We start from the raw sequence: 25552 nt of genomic DNA, 5'->3' as shown, positions 1-25552 counted from the left end.
TTTCAAGGTTCATCTACGTTGTAGCTTGAATTAATACTTCAGTCCTTTTTGTGGTGGAATAATATTCTGTTGTATGCCACACTTTGTTTACCCATTCGTTAGTTGATAGATAGTTGGATTATTTCTACCTTTTGGCTACTATGAATAATGTTGCTATGAACAGTCACATAAAAGTTTGTGTGTGAACCTGAGTTTTCCATTTTATTGGGTATACACATCTAGGAATGGAATTGTGGGTCATATGGTAACTCTGTATTTAATTTTTTACAGAACTGCCAAACTGTTTTCCAAAGTTACTATACCATTTTATATTCCTACCAGCAATCTATGAAGGTTCTAAATTTTTACATATTTACCAACGCTTATTATTTTCTGATTTTGTTGATTTCCTAGTCAGTGTGAAGTGGTATCTAGCTTATCTAGTTTGTTGGCATATCATTGTTGATAGCAGCCTTTTTTAGTCCTTTTTGTTTCTGTAAGATTAATAGTCCCCTTTTCATTCCTGAGTTTAGTAGTTTGAGTCATTTCTCTCTTTTTTTTCCACCAGTCTAGCTACATGTTTGTCAGTTTTGTTAGTTTTTTTCAAAGAACCAGTTTTCACTGATTCTCTGTTGATTTGTTTTCTATTATTTTTCTAGTCTCTGATAATGTGCATCAGCTCTTATTTTTTCTTTGGATTGCTTTGAGTTTAGTTTGCTTGATTACTATTTTGGATATTACATTATTGAGTGAGAAAATTTGGGAGGATCCCTGGTGGCTCAGATGGTAATCTGCCTGCAATACAGGAGACCCAGGTCTGATCCCTGGGTCGGGAAGATCCCCTGAAGAAGGGACTGGCAACCCACCCCAGTATTTTTGCCTGGAGAATTCTGTGGACAGAGGCTGTAGTCCATGGGGTCGCAAAGAGTCTAGCACGACTGGATGACTTTCACTTTTAACTTTATCCGCGTGAATGTCATGACGATATTAAATTGCTGGAAAGTTTTCTGAACACTTATTCCCTAATTTTCTGGTACTTTAATCAGGGCCAGTGGTCCACAGACCTCATTTTGAGTAGCACTGCTTTACAGAACTGGGAATGGTGACAGTAAAGTAAGATTTAGCTCGTGGGTTCCATCACGTGTAAAGTGAAGAACGCACACAGAGCAGTGAGAGCGCAGGCCGGCGCCCGCACCCACCTGGCCCGAGAGAGTGGCCTGGCCAGCCTGTAACTGCTAAGCCCTAGCGGGTGGCGGGGAGTTAACCAGGAGAGGAGGAGGAGGACTTGCAGACACAGAGGGCTGTGCCAGCGAAGACAGAGGTTTTCGAGGTCAGAGTGCGTGCAGAGAACAAGAATGAAGCGGCCTGGCAGCATGAACCACGTAAGACTGAAGAGGGGGCTGGAGCAGGTCAGAGAGCCGTGTGTTCAGGTTTTACTCAGCACTGGGTGTCCTGCAGAATGCTAACTAAGAAGGAAGTAGACATGGTCCCTGCTCCCAGGGCTCTTTAGGACCTGTAAGGACAGGTAATACAAAAGTAAGCATCGCGTTGCAGGTTGTGTTGAGCACTGTGGAGAAATGAATGGGAGTGGGAAGGAGAGCGTCCAGAGAGGTGTGTGGCCCCGCCCCCAGCAGACAGGATCTGCAGGAAGGAGGGCTTCTCCAAGGCTGTGACGTCCAGCCGAGGCCTGAAGGGCAGGCAGGAGACAGCCAGGCAGAGCAGGTTTTCCAGGAGCGAAGGTATGTGTGGAGGCACGAGGCAGGAGGTCTCTGTGTGTCTGAGGACTTGGAGGACATCCTCTTGGCTGGTTGGTGCTGAGTGACAGGGCAGCACTAGGGCTGATGGGACCCGGTGGGCTGAGGGCAGGTCATTCAAGGCCTTGTGGGTCCAGGTGAAGTTTTCAGTTTTGTAAACCTTTGGGAAGCTCTTCCAGGGTTTTCAGCAGAAAAAGGGGGTCATTTAATTTACAAAGATCCCCGTGGCTGCTCAGTGGAGCACGGAATGGAGGGCAACAAGAGTGGAGGTGGGAGGGAATTCCTGGTGGTCCAGTGGTTAGTATTCGGCCTTTTCATTGCTGAGGGCCCAGGTTCTTCCTTCTCTGGTCAGGGAGTTAAGATCCGGCAAAGCCATGCAGTGCAGCCAAAAAAAAAAACACACATGCTCTAACACCATATATAAAAATAAACTCAAAATGGACCAAAGACCTAAATATAAGTATAAGGCCAGACACTATAAAACTCTTAGAGGAAAATATAGGCAGAACATTCTTTGACACAAATTGCATTCAATATCTTCTGTGATCCACCTCCTAGAGTAAAGAAAATAAAAACAAAAATAAACACATGGGACCTAATTAAACTTAAAAGATTCTTAAGGCAAAGGAAACCATAAAACAAAAAGACAGCCCACAGAATGGGAGAAAATATTTGCAAATGAAGTGACTGACATGGGATTAATCTCCAAAATATACAAACACCTCATGCAACTCTATGTTGAAAAAAAAAAACCCAATCAGAAAATGGCCAGAAGATCTAAATAGATATTACTGCAAAGAAGACATACAGATGGCCAAGAGGCACATGAAAAGATGATCAACATCGAGAGAAATACATATCAAAACTACAATGAGATATCACCTCACAATGGCCATCATCAAAAAATCTATAAACAATAAATGCTGAAAGGGTATGGAGAAAAGGAAACCCTCCTACAGTGATAATGAGAATATAAATTTGTACAACCATTAATGGAAAACAGTATGGCAGTTCCTTAAAAAACTAAAAATAGAACTACCATGAGATCTAGCAATCCCACTCCGGGCAAATATCCAGAGAAAACTCTAATCTGAAAAGATAGATACACCCCAGTGTTCATTGCAGCACTGTTTACAATAGAAGCGACCTAACTGTCCATCGAAAGATGAATGGATAAAGAAGATGGAACATTACTCAGCCACAAAAAGAATGAAATAATGCCATTTGCAGCAACATGGATGGACCTAGAGACTATCATACTAAGTAAAGTAAACAGATGGAGAAAGACAGATGTATGATGGCGCTTACCTGTGCGTGGTAAAACATGGTACAGATGAATCCATTTACAAGACAGAAATAGAGTCACAGATGTGGAAAACAGTGTTGTTAGCAGAGGGGGAAGTAGAGGGGAGAAATAAATTGAGACATTGGGATTGATCATATACACACTTTTATATATAAAATAGGTAAATAATAATAGACTGAATAGCACAGGGAACTCTACTCGATACTCTGTAATGCCCTAAAATGGAAAGGAATCTAAAAAGAGTGGATTGTGTATGTGTGCCTGTTCGGCTCCGTTGTACAGCGCAGACTAATACATATTGTAAATCAATTATACGGCCACAAAAATTTTAAAAATGAAGGCGGAAATATCAGTTGTTGTCGCCGTCTGGGTGAGAAGGTTGTGGCAGTGATGATGGACAGAAGCAGATGTCTTGAGCTGCAGCTATGACAGGTTGGGTGCAGGGGTGGGGAGAGGAGCAAGTCAGGTGACGGCCGGGTTTTTGGTTTGAGTGTCTGGTGGATGGTGCCATCATTTATTGAGAAGAGATGGCTTAGGGGTGTGTGGGGAGAGGGCATTTAGAACAAAAGGACAGTGAGGAATCAGTGCTAACAGTTAAGATACGGGGAGACACCATTCATGGGTGATGCGAAATGGGCCAAGGGGTGGGAGGACCAGCCAGGACAGTGGTTGTGGTAGCTGGAGGGGCAGTAAGTTTCAGGTGGGGAAGAGAGAGGATGAGATCAAGACAGATCTCATCTTGGGGATGGCAGTTAGCAGCTGGTGGTTGCAGGGAGAGCCGTTTCCATGCAGTGGGGTGTTGCCCTGGGGTGCAGTGTGTTGAAGGGTGACTGGGGTGAGGAGCTAGAAAGCCTGAGTGTCGAGTGTGGGCTGATCTATAGAGAAGGTTTTGGCTGGAATGGGGCGGGGGGCGGGGGGCAAAGAAGTTTTAGCATTGTTAAGAGGGTTTTGTGTTCACTTGTTTGCTTTTTAAATTAGAAGAAGTCTTGAGTGTGTTTACCAGCCAGGAAGGAAGGAGCTAGGCTCTCTGCATAAGTTCACTGGACAGTAGACAGGTGGTGAGAACAGAGGGCGGGGTGCGGGATCTGCATGGTTGGGGTTGATGCTCACCAGTTTTTGGCTGCTGTAAATCCATTGTGTGATAATAAATGCCAGTGGTCTCGTTTTTCTCCCTCTGAAGATTTTTATCGGAATATGGTGATGTGCATACACATAATAAGAGGCCAGGAGTGCAGGCCTCAAATAGCATCTCCAGGAATGGCAGTGGCCATGGATTTATATCTCTAGGGACCCTTCTTGTGGCTCCTGGTTCAAGGGTACTCTACCGCCATTATAGTGAAGTCACTGATACGAAACTCTTAAACAGCTCTTCGGTGGAAAGGGGTGATTAAGTCCAGTTTAGCATTAGTTAGTATTGAACTGTTGATTTCCCATCAGAGATTGTGGTGGTGGTTTAGCCGCTGAGTTGTGTCTGACTCTTGTGACCCCATGGACTGTAGCCTGCCAGTCTCCTCTGTCCATGGGATTCTTCAGGCAAGAATACTGGAGTGGGTTGTCATTTCTTTCTCCAGGGGATCTTCCCGACCCAGGAATTGAACCTGGATCTCCTACCTTGTGGGCGTATTCTTTACTGACTGAGCTATGAGTCCCAACAGAGATTAGTATATATAAAATGCCGATACATTTTTGTACTTTGTAGAACCAAGATGAAGGACAAGAAATCAGTATTCCTTTGTGGGATTTTTTTCATCCTGAACAATCAACAATTCATAATGTCCATGTTATCTAGACAGTTAAGAGCTTACCAATTTAGCACTGATCAATAGAATTTTTAAGTAGTGCATTTTCTTTAGAGTTTTATCTTAATCCTATGCCTGAGGCTCATTTTTTTCATTAAAAAGCACATACTTTTAATTTTTTCCTAGTTATAAAGTATTACACAGTCCATAAAAACTTTGGAAGATAAAAAAGGAAAACCATCACAATCTTTAAATTTCTTTTCTTTGTGTATGTTTGTGTGTTAAATATATGTAATATGCCCCTTCTATTGCTTCAGATACCCAATGCCTTATTTTCACTGGTGCTGAGAACTCTGTTAGTAATGGGTCTTTGTATATCACTTTACTTGGATATATCATCTTGAGAAACTTAGTGACACCAAGAGAGCAAAATTAACAGGATGCCTCCTTTGCAATTAGAGGGGAAGGAAATGTAGAGCACTCGTTTGTAGAGTAGGAATTAGACCAAAATTCTGTGGTGGTCAGCAGCACTTTCGTTACTTGTCTGGTTCCAAAATAAATAGTGTTGCAAGGACAGGACCAAGAAGCAATTCTCTACTGTTCTTATGGCTGGTGATGGCCAATTTTAGATTTTACATCCTTTTGGAAGATAAGTTCCCATTGTTTTTAAAACTATAACTGTTCTCTTATTGCCTGTTTTTACTTTTAGGAATTCCACGTTTCTGAAGATTTTAATAAAATGAACTTTATCAAGACCTACCCAGGTAATTATAATACACACACTCATTTGCACACATACACACGTACATACACAAAAATAAACTAGAACACTATGTCCTATGATCAAAATTAGGTTTTCACATTAACTTTTTAAAACGTTGGTTACCCCAGTTACATGAGAGGCTGTTATCTCTTCAGAGTTATTTACACATCCTTTTCCTGCTTATTAACATTTGAAATGTTGTATACTGTTCCACTGGGTGCACGTGTCAGATTTAGTTTAACCATTCCTCTATTTTTGAAAATGTGTACTGCTCCCATTTTTTGATAACACATACTAAGATATATGAAGGTATGTACATAGGTATGTGTGTTTACATATATCTCTGTGTATTTTATATATATGTGTGTGTAAAAGTAATTTCATATATATATGTGTGTGTGTGTCCTTGATGGTTACTGACTCAGATCCTGTAACTCTTATTTCTTTAAGACAGATTACTAAAAGTACAATAACTGGGTCAAACATTAAAACTTTTTTTTAATACTCTAGATTTATTTTGCAAAACTCTTTCCAGCAATAGTGTAAATATTTTAATGAGTAGTGATTGAAAGTGCCTGTTCATTAAGTCTTCATTGCTCTTTTTAAATGCTTATTGCCAGTTTGATAGTCAAAATAGTTCTGTTTTAAAATTATTTAAACTTTATTTGATATTGGCCATTTGTTATGTTTTATGAATGTCTACATGACTACACCTGCATTCCCAGGGGGGTTGTAGTGTTTTTCTGGTTAATTTATAAGAAGCAGTCCCTCTGTTTTTCTGAAGCAGTCTGTACAGCTGAGAGTAAGGTCAGATGTGTTTCTGTCTAGCTTCTGACTTCATTCATCAGACTGGGCATTTATTAAACACCAGCTGTATGCAAGACCCTGCTCCACGTAGACAGGTCACTGCCCTGGTATGGCTTAAAATTGACCTGGAGATAGAAATATTCCAGAAGTTAGGTAATAGAATACTTCCTCATTCTCAGTTACTACTCTGGAATGTGGAACTTTACAAATGCTTTATCTTAGAAATAATGAAAAGTTAATTTCAGAAAATTTCAGTTGCCCTTTTCACAATGCCAGCGTTTTCTAAAGAGTCAAAGCACTAAAGGTACAGACAATAAAAACAAACCAGTTAAGAAAAGACGACTGCTTTCCATGAAACTCATTGATAGTTGTTTGAGGTTTTTTAAAATCTGTCCTCTGATATATTATTTGAATCCCTCTTGAGCATTATTCTTTTAAGGATCTGTAGCTTCTGATGGTCTCCTCCCTTGCAGGGAGGCAGAGGGCAGGGCCTCGGAAAGCCTGCCCATTAGATCATGGGTTGGGAGTCGGGCAGATTCTCTGCCGCCTGTTCAGAGTGCAGGCTCTCCAGGGTGGGCCTGTCCAGCCTGTGAGTCTGCAGCTGACCGGATGGAGAAGGGGAGCCCCAGTTCCCACCCACTGAGACTGGATTGCCCAGGTCGTGTTTCCTCTCTGTTCCCACAGCTCATCAGAACCGGGTGACAGCGATCATCTTCAGCCTGGCCACCGAGTGGGTGATCAGCACGGGCCACGACAAGTGTGTCAGTTGGATGTGCACCCGCAGCGGGAACATGCTCGGGAGGCACTTCTTCTCTTCCTGGGCCTCGTGTCTGCAGTATCCTTCCTGGTCTCAGGACTTAGCTCTGTATCTGATCCTCAACTGCTAATTGAGATCTAAAGGCTGAATGATTCCTACATATTTCACATAAAATTGAAGAATTTCTGTCTCTCCTTTCTTGGGTATAAAATTGGTTTATTAGGACTTGGTGGTTAAGACTTGGCCTCCCAATGCAGAGGATGTGGGTTCGATCGCTAGTCGAGGAACTAAAATCCCGCATGCCTCTTGGCCAAAAAGCCAAAACAGAAAACAGAAAAACTATGGTAACACATTCAGTAAGGACTTTAAAAGTGGTCCACATTAAAACAAACAAACGAAATTCTTTTAAAAATGGTTTATTAAAAGTAATAAATGAATTGCTGTTCTCTGCTGGGGTGTGCTATAGGTGTTTTAATACAGAAATCTCAGAAAATCTAAACCTTGTTAATACAGACCCCTCCCTTCACTCCTTTGCTTTTGGAAGTGAAAGAAGAGACTTTTTGTTGTGTAAAGAGGGAAAAAAAGGAATGAATCTTCTAGTAGTGGGTTATTTGCAGACCTGGCAAGAGAATACAAGAGTTTGCGACCCTGGAATTCATAAAAGGGCTACAAGGAGTTTTTTAGTTATCTTGTGTGTGTTTGAAGAGGGTTCATAATCTTTATATGACTCTCGAAGGTGCCTCTGGATCCCTCAAATGTTAAGAAATTGCCGCTCTGAAATTCTGCTGCTCTATTGGATTTGTTTCCTGTAGAGCGTGCTCTTGCATCAGGCTGCCTGTGGTAGCTGTGTATCTTAGTGCTGGCAAGGTAAAGGCTGTCAGCCACAGGCAAATGCCCCATGGTAATTTCTCTTTCCGTTTTGGACATCTGGTGTAGTGAAATTCTTTCTTCCATTGAGAGCCTTTATAAAAATGTTTGCTACAAATGAACGTATAGCCCGAGATACTTAAAATAGTACCATACACTTTAGAATCAAACAAGGGAAGACTACTCAGATATGTCATGTACCATATAGGCTTTCTGTTAATGTGTTTCGTATGGATTGATAGAAAATAGCACAGAATTGCGTCATTGTGGCCCAGCCTGTGGTCTTCCTTTTGATCCATGTTTTGGAATTAAAACAGTAATTATCTTGTGTTTAGATACCTGATTTGCCACAAACTGCTATGGCCATAGAGTAACTGAGTGTTAATGACAAGTTGTTACCAATAGTTAATCTATTTTTAAATTTTAAATTTACTACTGCCCCAAATGACTGCCTTTTGGATGGCTAAACTCTTCACAGCAATTTAAAGTAAACCATCCTCTTCACTTGAATCTAGGCCCCCCCAAAAGATGAGTTCACATCGTTTCCTCTCAGTTTTACATTATTTCCAGAGATAATTTCATAAAAGGCATTTTTCTTCCAGTTCTTTTTGACTGTTTTCATTATTAGCTTACATTTTAAAACTTTACTAAGATTACTTATTTTTATGTCTTTCTCTCTCTCTCTCAGTTCTTTTATCTTTTTTGTTGCTAATTCCTAGGATATCAGTTGAAATAATAACAGGTACCCAGTGAATGCTTATTGAATGAATGAATATTAATTTTCCTGATAATTCTAGCTTAAAGCATTTTTTCTTTGATGTTTCCATGCTGTATGATTTTCAGTGAAGTGTTTCTTTTCTCATAGTTTTAGGTTTGTGCTTACCCTTTACAGAATGTGCATTTTCTGCTTTGTAACTTTGAGATGGATTGTGTTATACGTCCTTGACTGCTTCTCCACAGATATGACTTTGATACTCAGTATGCGTTTGTTGGTGATTACTCTGGACAGATCACCCTGCTGAAACTTGAACAGAGCACCTGTTCAGTTATTACCACCCTTAAAGGACATGAAGGTAGGCTGTGTGATCACCGCTGTTTTTCACCTAATGTGTGTGCATCCGTGCATGCTCAGTTGCTTCAGTCATGTCCAACTCTTTGCAGCCCTGTGGACTGTAGCCCTCCAGGCTCCTCTGTCCATGGGGATTCACCAGGCAAGAATACTGGAGTGTGTTGCCATGCCCTCCTCCAGGGGATCTTCTTGATGCCGGGATCGAACCCGAGTCTCCTGTCTCCTGCATTGGGAGGTGGTTTCTTTACCACCAGCATCACCTGGGAAGCCCTTTTCACCTAATATGGGCATCCAAATCTAGTTCTGGGCTCTGTGGTTTCATGAATGATTAGCTCCCTAAGATCTTATCAGGTTTCAGTTTGACTGGCCAGATATGGAACTTCAGTCCCAGAAGATCTTATGAAAACTAAGTGAAGGCAAGGTATGGGGTTAGGTTTCATGATCCCTTCTAGATTTGTAATACTGGTATGACATTACTTTCTGTTCTGTTCCCCTTTTTTAATTAGTTTCAGAAGACCTTTTTAAAATTTTGTATAAATGGTAAGACTTTTGGAAGAAGATTGTTATTACTATTTTAAATTTGTCGCTTTCTGGGACACCAGACAAGACACAGTAGGTCAGTTAGTACAATTGGAAGTGTATGAGCTGGTTCTGTCTTTATTTGGGAAACATCCACTGGGGAGGGACTGAGGGAAAAGAAAGACTGGGTGGAATTCTGTTATTTCTGTAGCATAGTGAGTTGGCAGGGCTTCGCTGAAAGGTTTTAAAGCTCAGTTTACTGTATTTCATAACAGATTAGAAGCTTTGAGACCATCTGGTTCAGATTGAAGAAGTAGGAGTTTGTTGAAGGAATTAATGATGGATTGATTTATGAAAATAGTGTTTTTAAGTATAGCAAGTTTAAATGTCTTCTGTAGGTAATTTATTTAGATAAATCTGAGTCTGTGACCTTGTAGAGGAAAAGGGGAAAGGAAGGACAGTAAGTTTGAGTGGATAAATCTAAAGGCAGGAAAACACAGGCCCTCAGAAACCACTTTCTGTTTATGACTCATGGTCTCATGATTCCAGGCTCTTAAGTGTTCTCTGGGTTGCTCAGGACAGAATGAGTTCTGATAACTACTCAGCAGGGTTCATGTCGAAAGAGCTGGCTTGTCTGCTGTTAGGCTTTAGCTGAAAAACATGGGTCATAGGATCAAACAAGGCTAGGGTTTCTGCAGAATTGATCCCTGAAGCCAGTTTTGCACGGTACTTCTTTTTTCACTTTGGTTAAGCTTCTGTGAGAAACAAGTCTCTTGTGGTTTGCTTGTGAATATGGCTTTACCAGTTTTCTGTACACCCACCAAAAATACTGTTAGCTTGTGTGACTGGTTTCATAAGTTAATTAATTTTTCTAGGCAAGCAGCAGCTAATGGAACAGTGAAGAGATCTGTTGAAAGAGAAATCTGTAGAAGGAAAGATTTTTCCCAAGGGTATCAAATTTAGTAAGTTTAGTCAATATAGAATGTGAAACGTAGGATTTGGATTTTTACCTACATTCGCTGGCATAATCATGTGGTACAATTTCACTTTTTTTTTCCTTCCTCTAAGATGCTTAATTTCCTTAAGCAGAGGCATCTTGGAATAGGACACCCACAAGGTCCCAGAGACCTGGAATAATCTAGACTTTTAACTTAGAAAATCCCTGAAACCTTCACTGCCTTTGCTCTTTAGATACTGGTAGCTATTTTTATTTTTTTCCCTTCAAAAGCTTTTTCTGAACTAACCCTCATGTACAGCTATTTTATAGTTTTTTGGTATAGAGGAGGGAAATCTTCTTTTAAACACCTTTGTGTTGAGAGTAGTTTGATGTGCAACTACCGAAAATCCTCGTCTTGTAGCTTGGGGAGGGGCTGTGCTGTGCCTCCTCCGTGACTCATGATAAAGTGTCAGATGCCCTTTTATGCCACCAAGATCCATGTTTACATCCAGACTCAGCCGGTCCTGGTTCCGTCTTCTGTTGTCGGTTGTGTGTGTGCTGGTGGAGAGTCCCAGCTAACCTCCCTCTCTCACCCCTAGGGAGCATCGCCTGCCTCTGGTGGGACCCTATTCAACGGCTACTCTTCTCAGGAGCGTCCGACAACAGCGTCATCATGTGGGACATCGGGGGAAGGAAGGGCCGCACGCTCCTGCTCCAGGGCCACCAGTGCGTGACTGGAGGGGTGGAATCCGAGCTGGGGCGAGGCCGGGGGAGGCATGAGTACTCTGAGACCACTGTCTCCAAATGGCATCCTTTCAGCTGTCCAGGTGGTCAGGCTTTCTCCCACCTTTCTCTGCCAAGGTGTCACCCTAGTGAAATGTCTGCTTCAGGCAGACGTGGGTTAGAGACCACGGGTGGGAACTTTGACCTTGGATGATGGCTTGCGGTACAACACTTAAGCCGGTCTCATTAGCGGATTTCATTAAAGAATAATACCTGGATTGACCCAGTCCCGCTTCACCTAAGCTATGGCATTTAATGCTCAGGTTTTTGCCATCTAGTCTTGAAGAGGAACCCTTTCCTCCTCATTGGGTAGGCTTGTCTGTTGCTTGGCTACGAGCAGAGTCAAGTTGAAAAGCAGCCAAGGAGAGGAGAGCTTCTCCCCACAAATCTACAAGTCAGGAGGTTGTTTCCTAGGGTGTCCAGAGGAGGAGGCAGACAAGCATGCAGGAGCAGGGCAGATTCCCTTACCCCGTCAGTGTGTGTCTACGCGCGCGTGCACGTGTGTGCACCAGTAATCTCCATCGTGTTCAGTTGCTTGTTGTTATGGATTATGTAAGTAAGGGAGTTACACCTCCCTTAAGAGGTGAACACCTCTTGAGTTCTGAACACCTACTTGTTCAGAAACAATCTTGTGCACCTGGAAAGAAATTACAGTGGTTGGTCCAGAAAACTGTGGTCACCATCTCCTCTCTGACCTGCAGTTCTTAATGACAGATTTGAAAGTAGTAGCGTTTATTTCATAGTAACTGTTAATTCTGTATAATACATTATAGAATGCCTGGTAACGTATATACAGGGATCCAGATGACCATACCAAATAGTGATAAAATGCCAGTTGCTGATTCCAGCAAGGGGAGACACTGGAGCCTGCATGAAGACAGTGCGTGTGTTTCCCAGCTTGAGGCAGTGACTTCTGTGTGTTTGCAGTGACAGAGTGCAGGCTCTGTGTTACCTGCAGCTCACGAGGCAGCTGGTCTCCTGTTCCTCAGATGGTGGAATTGCAGTGTGGAACATGGACGTCAGCAGAGAGGAGGTAAGAGAGAGCAAGGCAGGGCTGACCCAGGGAGGCCCACAGCCTGCCTCTCGGTTTTCCACCCTTTGGTTGGAGATGCAGGCAGTCCCAGCTCCTCCCTGCTGCACCTACTGGTTGCTGTCTAACGCGGTCCTGTATGTCACTGTCACTGTGACCTCCACTCACTGGAGAGTTTCCACCGGGACAAGCAGTACACACGCTTGGAGCATTTAGGCTGATTTTCGCAGAGAAGTGCATGGAGAGGGTGCTGGAGACAGTCCAGCTCGTCCAGGGAATGGACGCAGGCAGGTGCTTCAAGGTGGTGCTCCACATCTTGGGGTGGGATCCCCAAGACACTCACCAGGGACATAGCTCATCTGGGAAAATATTTCCCCATTCTCTGCTTTTATTTTCCATGAGTTCTGTCCCACTGAGTCCGTGTCACTATAGTGTTCTTTTCCGGAGACCTGAGTTTAAGTGCCTTAATTGCCTTATCTCCGTTCCTTCTTCCATCAAGTGAAATAATTGAATAAGACGACTTCTAAGCTCTCTTCCAGTTATTTAGACAGACACTATAAACAATAATGCTGCAGTGAACATTTTTGACCTTGTCATTGTGTGATTGTTCAGTTATTTATTTCAGACAAAATTCTGAAAATAGACCCTTCGGGTCAAGGGTATGTACAGTCTTAAGGCTCTTTATAGATGTTGTCAGATGATTTCCAGGCAGGATTTCCATTCTCATCTTTATCAGCATAGGTATTATTTGTCTTTTCCAAGTAACATCTACCACCTGTGGTGTAGAGAGTGGTGTTGATTCCGAAGATTTTTTTGTGAGGGGGTTAGGGACTTACGGTTTAACCTCAGAAGCATTTACTGATTAGCTAAATGGTAGCCCTAAAGTCTGGAAACTTAGGCACATATACCTCGTAAATGATATTGTATTGTGGTGCATGTGGGCTTCCCAGGTGGCTTAGTGGTAAAGAATCTACCTGCCAATGCAGGAGACACAGGTTTGATCCCTGGGTCAGGAAGATCCCTTGGAGAAGGAAGTGGCACCCCACTCCAGTATTCTTGCCTGGAAAATCCCATGGACAGAGGAGCCTGGAGGGCTACAGTCTATGGGGTTGCACAGTTGAGCAGCTAATCAAAAACAACTCATACTCTGATATCACACGATGTGTTCCAAGTGCTGTCCTTTATACAGCGTGTAGGTCAGCTTGCTGCCCACTGCAGTGGATGCCAGGCGTGACTGCAGCATTCCCCACAAGCCCTGCACATGCTGCTTTGTGTCGCCTCTGATTACTTGTGAGTCTGATTCTCCCTGAATACAGTTGTATCTTTAGTATACCCTCGGGGACATAATCAGAGGGGTTCCGTCTATTAAAAAAAACAGCGACATTACTTTATAGGACATTACACTTCCAGACTTTATAATTACTGTGCTCTATGCGTAAAGATTCTTGCCTGCCAGAAACTTGCAATCTAGTGAAGGAAATAGATTCCCCTATAAATAATAAAATTTCATTCGTAATCTGGAGAAGTACTGATTGCTAGTTTTTTAGTGACCTTGTAAGACAAGTCAAATAGAGGAAATATTGATGGCATGTCTGCTGGTTAATTTCTCTTTGAATTTTCTAAAAAGCTTTTTGGTAAACTTGTTATGAAACATATGTAAAATTGACTCAGTATTGCAGAATGTGTAATACTGCCTTTGCAAAGGTTTATCTGAACTGAGCTATGTATTTGTCGTCTCCTAGTTTCATGCAACATCAGCAGCTAGTGTACTGCGCTGTTTCAGTCGCTCAGTTGTGTCCGAATCTTTGCAACCCCATGCACTGCAGTGCGCTAGGCCCTGTCTCCTAGCCTTGTTGCTCTTCAGTCTAATTCTGAGAGAGCAGGAACTCAGAGGGAGGATGGGGAGAGGATGTGTTCCCTGAGTCAGGAGGGAGGAGACCATCGGGGCCTGATGCTACTAGTGGCTCTTGTAAGGGTTTATTTACTTGGATTTCAATCCACTGTTCTCATCCTTGCTAAGTCCTTTAGAAGTGGAAAGTAGAAGCATGGTTCTTACTTCCAAGGTTATATGAGTGTGAGGTTATTTGTATCTCTAGGGAAAGAAGAGAGTCCCATCTTCTCTTTGGGGGTCACTCATTCAAGGTGCTTCCTGTGTGTGTGGGGGGGGGACTCTTTTCCTCTGAATCGCTTACAGACAGTTATCCCAAATCATGTGCACACTGGCTGGTAACACTGTCTCAGTGGTTGGCACTGTTGGTGGGAAAGAAAATTATGTCAAAATGATGCAATATTTTAGTACGACTTTTTGGTTTGGTGGTTGTTTTGTTTTTACCAACTGAGTAAATAATAAGTGCAAAAGTAAGCAGCCTCTGGTACATGAGATTCTGACCTTGCATTAGGGTTTTCTACAATTTGTAGGACTTCCTTGGGCACCAGCCAAGAGGATTAACCCCAGATTCTCTAGCCCCACAGTCCTTGCTGGGAATTTCTTTCTGAGTCACCTGGAAACACTGACTGGGGCATCTCCAACCCACAGTGGCTGTTGGCCACCACACAGGCAGGTTGGAAGCAGACAATCCCTGCCCGATTGTAATCAAAGGGACTCCTTTTTGGAAGGAGGCAAAAGACATAAATGAGCAAGTAGCCATATTAAATCCACATGAAGAAATTGTATTTGGAGCTAGCTGATTATAGAATGGAAAGTATTTTGTACATTAGTACAAAACAGATTATCAGTGCCCTGGGGTTCTTGTTAGTTACATCATCTTTGTCCAGGTTAGGCAGGTGGAACAAGATTTAGAAAAGAGAGTGCAACAGTCAGAATACTTGAATAATGTTCTCTTTTGCTCTTCTCAGCACAAAAGAAAACTTTTTCTCCTTAGAGAATGAGCATTCAGTAGGATGGTTCATGAGAGCTTATACCATAACCCTTAATCCTATTAAAAGAAACAAAGTTACAGTTATTTCTTATATTAAAATATGTTCCAAGAAGTCTATTTATTTATGAGTTTGTTTTTTTGTCCATTATCTGATTATTTTAAGCATATTTTTTCTTTCCTTGTGTCCCTGTCCCTTCCAGCTCAGCAAAATGATATTCTTCCCTAACCCTTAGACAGAATTATGCTCCCTGAGGGCAGGAATTCAGTCCCATTGGTTGTCATATTCCAGAAACATGTTTGGAGACCCTGTTGAAATGAAGAGGACCATGTCCAGAGGCTGTGTAGAGTACAGTGGACAAGCGCAAAGATGTGGGCCAGAGTCCGGCATCTCCCGGGAGCTCCGCCCATTGACCAGCCGTGGACAATCCACCTCAGTCTCTGAGCCACAGTTTCTTTGCCTGTAAAACTGAGAGAATGTTGTTCTGCATCTCCTAGGGTTGTGTTGAGAATGAAGCAAAATAAACCCTTTGGCACACTGGTGAAGTTATATGGCACTTGCTGTATACCAGGCACTGTGCAAAGCACTGCAAATATCAACGCATTTAATGCTCACAGCCTTACCCATTGTGTACTCATACTTGAATATCGCTGCCATGAAGACATTTTTGCACTGCTCCACATATGGGTGGTGTTGCAGGAGTTACACTGGCCTGTGTCACAAACTAAGACTAGACAGTGGCCCTGCTTTCCTTCCACTGCAATTAAACGTTCCCATGGTGTTGGCAGCAGGCACCATTGTGTCACGGGTTTTCCTTGAGGGGCGTTGTTCACAGGCAGGGTTCTCAAACCCCCTCCTCTCTTCCCTGATCACAGAAACGAGCAGTTCTGCATCGGGTAGTACCTTGTCATGTGGGTATGCATTTCCTCTTCACTCTTTCTGTCCTCCCTTCCCACTTCCACATTGCCCCAGCCAATTACAGAAGGCTCTTCTGTCTTAGCCTGCTTCATTCTGTTTGTGGGTCCCTTCTCCACCCCCACTCCAGGAAGAAAGACTTTTGTAATGGCTGTTTTATGTAGAAATACTCGTAATGCCATATCTAAAATAAGAAATAGGAAAGCCAAAGGTTTTGATGCAATAGGAAACAAAGAATTAGGGGCACTCACTCTTTAAACCACCTTATTGAATCTGTAAAGCTGACCATCTTCACTGAAGGTTTTTTAAGAGTCAGTGTAGTTTGATTTCTCTGGTTCTCCCATCATTGTCTCCTCTTATCAGATAAATTTTTCTTGAGTGTTAACTTTCACAATCAGGAAAAGATTATTCCTTACTTCATGATCTTTGGTATAATTTTAGAGTATTTTCTATTTTTATTGCATATATATGATGCCAAGTGATTGAGATCAAATATGCAAGGACAACTCTTAAGAGTTCATAATGCAAATTGAAGTCCTCCCTCCTGTCTGTAGGTTGAACAATCTAAAATTAAACAATCTTGAAAACATTGCAAAAATGGCAAAGATTACTCAAAACACAAACATAATATTGAATGACTATGGAAACAGTTAATACATAGAGAAGTTAAAACAAAAAAAAGAGAACCCCAGTGAGGTCTAGAACTGTTGTATTAATTTCTGAAAACTTGGTATAAATAAGCAGATGCTTTGATGTTGGGTCTGACTTTCTCTTCCCCCAGGCTCCTCAGTGGTTGGAAAGTGATTCTTGTCAGAAATGTGAGCAGCCCTTTTTCTGGAATATTAAGCAGATGTGGGACACGAAGACACTGGGGTTGAGACAGGTAAGTAGCTGGCATCTAGTTGTCACTGTGTTAATCACATGTTTTGTTATTTATATGATTAGTCTAACATTTTATTTGGAATTGCACTTTTCCCTATGAATGCTGTTAATTCCTACATTTGTGATATCACCATCATTGTGTAACAAATATGAGCAGATCTTTCCTGGGGTAATAGTGAGACTTAACTTTCCCAAAGTATGCCATCGCTCATCCTGCACTGGAAAAGCAGAGATGTCCAGAAAACCCCCAAAGCCTATTTGTAAAGGGATGAAAGAGCTCTGAGTTTAGGGCTGTTATTTGTTAAAGTTAGTATTTGTACCAGCCCAGCACAGTCAGAATGAACTTGGCCTCTAAGCCTTAAACTTTCACTAACAGACAAAAAGTAACAGATTAGCCCTCACTGGAATATTCTGACAGTAAGAATTTTAGCTTGTTCCATGTGAGTGTACGTGGAGCATTTCTGTTAAGCATGTTTCAAGTATGTACTGTTTTTTAATTTTGTAAATTAATTGAAGAAACATGTTCCAGATAGCCTATAGATTTCAAGGAAGCTCTTACCCTTAGGTATTCATGTAATACTAAAGTTCTACAAAAAGCATAGTTCTACAGCAGGCTTGAAGGTAGCCACTCACTCAGACTGAATGTGAATTTGTGCAGGTAAGTAAAAGTGGAATGCCAATTTTAATTGCTTTTCTTATGGGTTTTACCCTCTCTTAGGAATTGGTGGAAAGTTTGTGTATGTCAATAAACTTTTACTTATGAAGGTACTCTCCAGCAAGGTCAGATACAAGACTGCCAGTGTAGGAATTATTTTATCACTCGTGACATTCTAATGCTTAGAAACTGCAGCAATATTCTGTCTTTAGCCTCGTTCTCACAACACATGGCACACATGGCTGGTAGTAACTGGTGGGTGAAGTAGTCCGTACTTCAAAGGAAACATGGAGAATTAATTTTAATCTTGAGTTAACAGCTAATAGCAGAGCATGGAAAGGTATGGGTCACAAAATTTTAGTGGTTTAAAAATATATATACATCAAAAATACTGATATAGCTGGACTATTCTGGAATGTTCTTGAAGCTCATTTTCAGAATCATAATTTGAAAGAGTAAAAGAGCAAAACATGATTATGGATGTTTGTTTCTTAATGAGGGCAAATTACATTTAAAACTTTACTTCCATTTAAAACTTTTATTTGTCATAGAATTGTTTTTTCTTCCCAATGTCTCTAGCTATTTGGGTTCCTACATAAGCTTGAACTTGGTTTTAATGTCATTTTTTGTCATCTAAGCCAAAAATATGAATGAATAAAAATCAGTATTTCACCAATAACAAAGCAAGGATATTTGGAAATCTTTGAAAGTGTTGAAATCGCCTGCCTTTGGTGTGTTAATTGATACATTGAATTAGAGGTGATTATAATTCATGGAGAAGGGAATGGCAAACCACTCTAGCATCTTGCTTGGAGAATGCTATGGACAGAGGAGCCTGGCAGCCAATAGTCCATGGGGTCACAAAGAGTCAGACACGACTGAAGTGGCTTTGCAGTATCATTCAAGGCACATCATCCTCAATCCTATTCCCCCGCTCCGAAGGGAAACCATGTACCTTAAAACAAGAGGTTAACTCCCCCTTTCCCTCCTTCCTTCCGGAAGCATCACTGCCGGAAGTGTGGGCAGGCTGTCTGTGGCAAGTGCAGCAGCAAGCGCTCCAGCTACCCCGTCATGGGCTTCGAGTTCCAGGTCCGAGTCTGCGATTCCTGCTACGACTCCATCAAGGACGAGGAGTGAGTGTTCGCTTGTCTCTGTCTTACTGTGTGTTCATCTGCAGCGGGAGAGCCTGGGGAATGACGTGGATACACAGTCGACCCTTGCACAACAGTTAGGGTCCTGTCCTCCATGCAGTGGAAAATCTGGGTACAACTTAGAGTTGGGTGTAGCTGGGTATACCTTAGACCCTCTGGGTCTGACAGGGTATAAAAATCTGGATATAACTTAGACCTTCCTATCCACAGGTCTGCAGATCATTTAGCACTGTGATATTTACTAGTAAAAATAATCTGGATATAAGTGGACCAGTATAGTTTGAATCTGTGTTGTTCAGGGATCCACTGTATTGATCTTTTGTCTCTTGTAAACAGTTTCCAAGGAGAGGATTCTGCCCTGGCTTTGTGACTTAAGCCTCTCCCAAACACTTTGAGGAATGATTCTGCTCAGACCAGTCAGGCCATGAGTGGCCAGCCCTGAGCCTCCGAGCCACCAAGAGTGCTATGAGGGTCAAGGTTGTGTGCAAACTGGTGGGTGACTGAGCAGGCGCTCTACAGAGGCACCCCAGCTTCGACCTGTGCTCACATTCACGGATGATTTATTAGTGGAAAAACCCTGGAGACTCACATTCTCTCCCACATAAAGTCTAACCTGATGATCTGTGCTTAGATAACTGTGTACAAGACACACCTGTCCCCCATTCAGTCCTGAATCAGATCCATGAAGGCAGGACCAGCATTTTCTTTTGCTCCTTTTTTTAAAAAATGTATTTTATTGAAATGCAGTTGAGTTATTTTGGTGTGTTAATTTCAGCTATGCATGCTAAGTCACGAAGTCCTGTCTGGCTCTTTGTGACCCCATGGATCATAGCCCTCCAGTCTCCTCTGTCCATGGGATTTTCTAGGCAAGAATATTGGAGTGGGGTGCCATTTCCTTCTCCGCTTCTGCTCCTTTTTGAATCATCTTTGAAAGCAGTAGCCAGGCACACCTTGGTGGATGCCCAAGTAGGAAGGCTGGTGTGGCACCACCGCTGCTCTTGGTCAGTGAGCTGGTGATGTGGCTAGAGTGTGGGCTTCAGAGTAGAGTGAGGGTCAGCACCCCAGGGCAGCGCTGCCTCTCCTGCCTGGATTAGCGGGGAGCCTGTAGCCTGTGATCTTGTGCAGTGTAGTTCCTCTTTGTTAAAGGTTCTCGTTCTGATGTCTAGGAATGTACAAGCCTGTCCACTAAAAGAAAATCAAATATTTTGGGAATTTTGGAAAATCCTTTATAAAACTGCTTGTGGGACTCCCCTGGAGGTCCAGTGGTTAGACCTCTGTTCTCACCACCGAGGGTGCACGTTCAGTCCCTGGTTGAGTAACCAAGATCCCTGAGGTCGTACGGCACAACCAAAAACAAACAGAAAGACCAAAAACCCCCCCAGAAAACCAGTCCTGCAACTTAGGCTTTCTGTCATCCTTTAATTATAGTTGGTTTTCCAAACCATAGCCACATTTCGGGGAGCAAATTTTGACACTGTTACCGTAAATATTTCCTTTATGTTGCTAAGACGACTCATCCCTCAGCTCTAGAAACTGCCGGGTGAGTTTAAATGGCCTCTCTTCTCTCTGTTAGTCGGACATCTCTAGCAACCTTCCACGAAGGAAAACATAACATCTCCCACATGTCCATGGATGTTGCTAGGGGCCTGATGGTGACCTGCGGGACCGACCGTGTGGTGAAGGTAAGCTGCCTAATGGTCCCAGTTAGCACCTCCGTGCAGACTGCTCCACTGACATGCTGTGAGTGTATAAGACAGTTATGATGGACAAGCTCGCCTTCCTTTTGGATGAACTCCCCATGGCCAGGTGAAAGCCCTGGCTAACAAATTGCATGTTTGTGAGTTTCCATGCCCTTCCCAGCGGCTCAGTCCAGTGGGGTCTCCCTCCACTGTCTCAGTCTCTCCAAGTAAGCTGGTGAGGGCCTGCCACCCCTCTGTCACTGTCTGCCCTGAGCTGGCCCCAAGGTCTTCCCTCCCACTGCCTGGCCTTAGCTGACCTCTTTCTCTGGTCGCTCCTTCCCTGGCTAATGGTCCTTTATCCTGGATAGAATACTCCCCATTTATAAGAAATAACCATACTTTCCTTTGTTAAATCCCCGAGTGACTAGCACAGAAACGGAGTGTGAGCGCTTTATCCTGAGTGCCGTTCTTGAGTTATAAAACTGCCTTGCCTGCACATGTGCCCAGCCGCTCTGTTGCCTCTAGCGGTTTGTGACCCCGCGGACTGTAGCCCGCCAGGCTCCTCTGTGGAATCATCCCAGCTGGAATCCTGGAGTGGGGTGCCGTTTCCTCCTCCAGGGGATCCTCCCAAGCCAGGAACTGAGCCCATGTCTCCTGTGGTTCCTACTTTGGCAGGTCAATTCGTTTACCACTGAGCCACCTGAGAAGCCCTGTAAAACTGTCATAATTTGTTTCATAATTTTAAAAATGGGTTTTTTCCCAGTGAGCTCTTTATTCAGAATAAAAGTGAATCGTAGTGAAACATTATTATGATGTAATTCAGAGGTGTTGAGAGAAATACTGCTTATAAGCTTTTATTGTGTTTTAGCCAACCATATTGTCTTGTCACTGTGTAAATCTCCAGAGGGTTTTATAGGGAAAGAAGAGGATGAGTTGTGTGTCTTGACCTGTTGGCCAGTGTACCAGCTGTCTGTCCTCCTGTGGGACCACATGGCCGATGCCACCTCTCCAGCTCCCCCCCTTCTTCTCTTGCAGATTTGGGACATGACGCCTGTGGTGGGCTGCAGTCTGGCCACCGGCTTCTCTCCACACTGATGCAGGGGCCAGCGGGGTCTGAGTCTTCGCAGCGGCCACCTTCCCCTACACACGACGCTTCCCTCTAGCTCCACAGTCCCTGTCACGTGGATGAACAGCCAACCACTAAAATCAAATCAGCATTTTTATAAAGAACAAAACATGAACGTGTGTTTTTGGGCATTTGTGGAACTATCCGTGGGGACCAACATAGCAGGTCCCCGAGGAGTGGAGTCACTGCAGGGAGATGTCCTGCGAGCGGCGAGCTGACGGGCGCCGAGACGGTAATTTAGCGCACGAGAGTTTCAGAAGAAAAACACTGAATGAAAGAGTTAAAGCCTAAAAGTTTTCTTCAAGCAATTCCAAGTGCAAATACACTCCCCTCCCCCCAGATTTGCTGGGCCCACGGGGGCTCCCACGCATCTCTGCGATCAGAGCAGGGGTCCAGGGAGGAGGACTTGCGTTCTCTCTTGGGGGGGTACAGGGGTCTTAGGAACCCAGAGACCCTCCTCGTCCACTGGCGTCTGTGAGTATTCTCTACCCCTAGTCACTGACAAACCTCTTCATGGTACCTGTCCTCTCCAGGAGTGCCATGTCTGCACTTAGTGTGTGGCCCACTCCAGTTGTTTCTCGTCCCAGCCAGCGTGCCGTGGGTGGACCCTTACGGTTGTCACCAAGTGAGCTGTACAGTGTCTATACTAACCAAGGGAGTCCACATCCTTCCCTGTCCCCCAGATGTGCTCTGAGGACAAGACATCTCTATGGTGCTGTTAACACGGGACTCGCACAAGCCGCCTGACTTTTTCTCATTGCAATTAGGAATGACTAATGGAAAACCCAGCTACCAGCGTGACTGGGATGGGAAACGAGCAGTCCGCTCCGTGGAACAGCCCAGTCCTCCTGAAAGACACAGTCTATTTGCAGCCCAAGATGAGCCCCTGTAAATACCGTGACACTTCAGTAGACACCTCAGAAGAGAACTCCAAAGCTTTTTAAACTAGGTTGACTTTTAGTTACAACTTATTTCGTAGAAGGAAATCAGTAACCCAGAGCAGTGACTATTAACAAGGTCCTGCACAGGTATTCCTAACTTGTAAGTTACTCCCAGAGCAGTTAGCAAAATCTCTTGTTATCAAATGGCATTTTAATTTAAAAGTTTTTGGCCACTTAGTACCAGCATTGGGGAAGAGGTAGGAATGGGGAGACTGTCTTTTAATATTCAGATATTTATTTGTTTTTAACCGGCAGTACACATGTCTTGTTACTTTAGGGCTATTTTAAGGATAGATTTTAAAATAGATAGCAGCAGTATTTTTGTTAGTCTTACTAATGGATATAGAAAAATACTACTGCATTGCTTTTAGGGGATCAAACCAAGACAGCATCTTTCTATGTGACATAACTAAGGGACTTAATAGTTTTAAATAACAGTTGTTAATGAAAATGTGTTTTTAATAACAGTTTAAGACAGGCAATTAAACTAAGAGTTGTCACCATTAAGAGTTGTCTTAATGACCAGTGGCACAAATTAGGAAAGGAGGTCAGGTCATCATGTTCTAGAATGATCTGCAGTAGATGTCGACTTGCCTTCAGAAATAAGACTGAAGGGTTTTGTTGCTCCTTGTAATTTTTGTGTTATATCACCTGAAAAAGATGTTTTCTTTCAAAACTTGCCCTAGGCCCTTTGCAGAATGTGTGTTGCTGACATAATCCAGGAGAAAAATCGAGTGGTGGTACCTTGAACGGTAGTGTTGAATGTCAGCTTAGTTTAGTTAATGGTTTGGCTCATGCATACAAAGGTGCTATGCTGGGGATTCGCTGAAGTCCTGAAAGGAAAAGCAAATATGAACTATTCCTTGCCATGCTGAAGAGTGCTACACGATGGTTTTGCTTTCCTTCAGCCTCTGTAAAATGTGATTTTATGATGTCTGTGGTAGACTGAGCAGTTTTGCAGCTGTCAAGGGTATGCCATAGCTTTTTGACTTTTTTTTATTTTAAAAGATTCGTAATGAAAAACCTAATGTTTCACAGAGAGTGTAAGGCTGATACAGTGCCTCCTTAGGGGTTAAGCTAGCATAAGTCAAGAGGGAGAGGTCTGTGTCAGGAAGAATTGGAGCCAGGTATCCGGAAAAGGAAAGGAGAAAGTTTCAATATATTTTCTTTCCACCAGAGCTTACTACCATTTTTTGTTTTAAACACACATATGGTGTGCTTGCCTTGTCTCTGTCACACACAAGGTAGTAAATGGGGTAATATTTTTTATAGAGGTGGGTAAAAATTTTAGTGATTGGGCACATAGAGTATAGTTAGACCTCTGGTTATTGCCTTATTTTGACCACGTTACTCTTAAACGGGTCACTTACAATATATACTTCCTCAAATAATGGTTTACCAATTTTTCCATTCCTGAATACTCCTCAGAGTCCCACTTGGGGATCACGAAGAACAGAATGTTAAGAGAGGATCTTTCTGTTTAGATCTAGTATGCGTGGGGTCGCAGAGTTGGGCACGACTTAGCGGCTGAACAACAACAACAAAAGGTTCGTGATCAAGACTTGCCAGTTCTTCCTTCTGAACATGTTTTAAAATTGCTCTTTGTTAGTGGAAGTGGTAAGAATATACTCTCGTAGCATTAGATGGAAGCAGACTATTCATTCCATGGTAAATCTCTGTTTACTGTGTCTTAGTTCTGTCCTGCTGCCTAGAGGCCATAAACGGAACATACTGCTTTATACTTTAGAAGGTGGTGTCACTTTTTTCTCCCCCTTCAGCATTCAGTTTGTTAGTACCTACAGATTTAAACTGTGGAAACTGGCCTAAGTATGTAATAAAACCACAGTGGCTCAGATTCAAGGAGTTATTTTCTAAAATCAGTTTTCATTAATTATTTCCTACTTCATTCCTGGATCTGGTATCTCTTAAAATGTAAGAAACCGGTTACTATTAATGATAAACCATCTGCTCATTATAAATGTGAAGTTTAACAAATAAGTAATACATGCTGTATTTGTGTGTCTATTGCTTAATTGTTAATTGTGAGCAGATTATTGAATGCCTACTCTATTTTCTGCAGTTTACTACACAATAACTCTTTGAGTAAGTTGATGTTTAATTGTACAACAAATTTATATTAGAATACAATTTAAAGTGTTTTTCTCTCTAGACTTTTTTGACTAGGGAGGCAAAGGGCAATGTTGATTAGTACATTTTGTCTTGTACTACTAGCTACGTTTCTATAAGATAGGGTGCCCTGTGTGTCCCAGAGAGCTAGAAACCTTTGTTCTTTGCTCCTGTTTGTGGGTTCTGTTTTTGTGGGTTTTTTGAGAACATGCATACAATAAAATGTTCCTTGCTTGTTACCCTGTTGTTTAATTTAGCTTCTGTTCTGTTTGACGTGGACATAGTGCAGCAAGAGTAACTACCATGAGTTTAGTGCTGCCTGTGTGCTGGGTGCCCTGCCGACCTCATACTATTCAATCCTGGCAACACTTCTGCAAGGCACTGTTTTCTCCATTTTACAAATGAGAAAACCAAGTGGATCTTGTCTGTCCATCTGACTCAAAAGCACGTGCCGCCTTTATACTGCCTGCCTTAATGTGCTAGCGTGTAAGGAGGGTTTGGTATAAAGGGAAGTAGGTATGATCTGTCTTGAAGTTTGTGAGGCCCTGGAGTGAGATTGCTTAGGATACCCAGGCCCCCTGAGAGCACTGAGCCTCGTGGGGACAGCATGAGCCCTGCCCTGGGTCCCCTCGCAAACAGCTCAGTTTTATGAAGGAACACAGGATGATTCAGATCCGGGAGAACAGAGTGCTCGGCTTAACTGATTAGGAGTTGATTTAGAGATCAGAACAGCAGTTTATTGAGGGCTTTTTTTTTTTTTTTTTTTTAAGAACCAAAGCTTTATTTTCTCTCATCATCAGAATGTTTATTGGCAGTTCCCTGGTGGCTCAGTGGTTTGGAATCAGTGCTGTCCCTGGCAGGGGCCCTGGTTCCCTCCCTGTTCGGGGAG

The 25552-nt window shown here is 42.8% G+C and overlaps 1 protein-coding gene across 1 annotated transcript in view; it reads left to right on the top strand.

The window, feature by feature from the left end:
- WDFY1 (WD repeat and FYVE domain containing 1) overlaps positions 1 to 25443 on the top strand; it is a 55875-nt gene extending 30432 nt beyond the window's left edge. The window contains exons 4-12 of the mRNA XM_052655786.1: positions 5488 to 5542; positions 7033 to 7183; positions 8933 to 9045; positions 11097 to 11223; positions 12208 to 12313; positions 16884 to 16985; positions 18642 to 18772; positions 20364 to 20472; positions 21505 to 25443. Coding sequence (XP_052511746.1) covers positions 5488 to 5542; positions 7033 to 7183; positions 8933 to 9045; positions 11097 to 11223; positions 12208 to 12313; positions 16884 to 16985; positions 18642 to 18772; positions 20364 to 20472; positions 21505 to 21564 — 954 coding nt within the window. The 3' untranslated portion in view covers positions 21565 to 25443. The remainder of the gene's footprint in view (positions 1 to 5487; positions 5543 to 7032; positions 7184 to 8932; positions 9046 to 11096; positions 11224 to 12207; positions 12314 to 16883; positions 16986 to 18641; positions 18773 to 20363; positions 20473 to 21504) is intronic.
- The last annotated feature ends 109 nt before the right edge of the window (positions 25444 to 25552 follow it).

This window comes from Budorcas taxicolor, chromosome 2 (assembly GCF_023091745.1).
Source record: "Budorcas taxicolor isolate Tak-1 chromosome 2, Takin1.1, whole genome shotgun sequence".
Classification (NCBI taxonomy): Eukaryota; Metazoa; Chordata; class Mammalia; order Artiodactyla; family Bovidae; genus Budorcas; species Budorcas taxicolor.
Note: the sequence above shows the minus strand (reverse complement) of the source record. Positions and strands in the feature narration are given on the sequence as shown.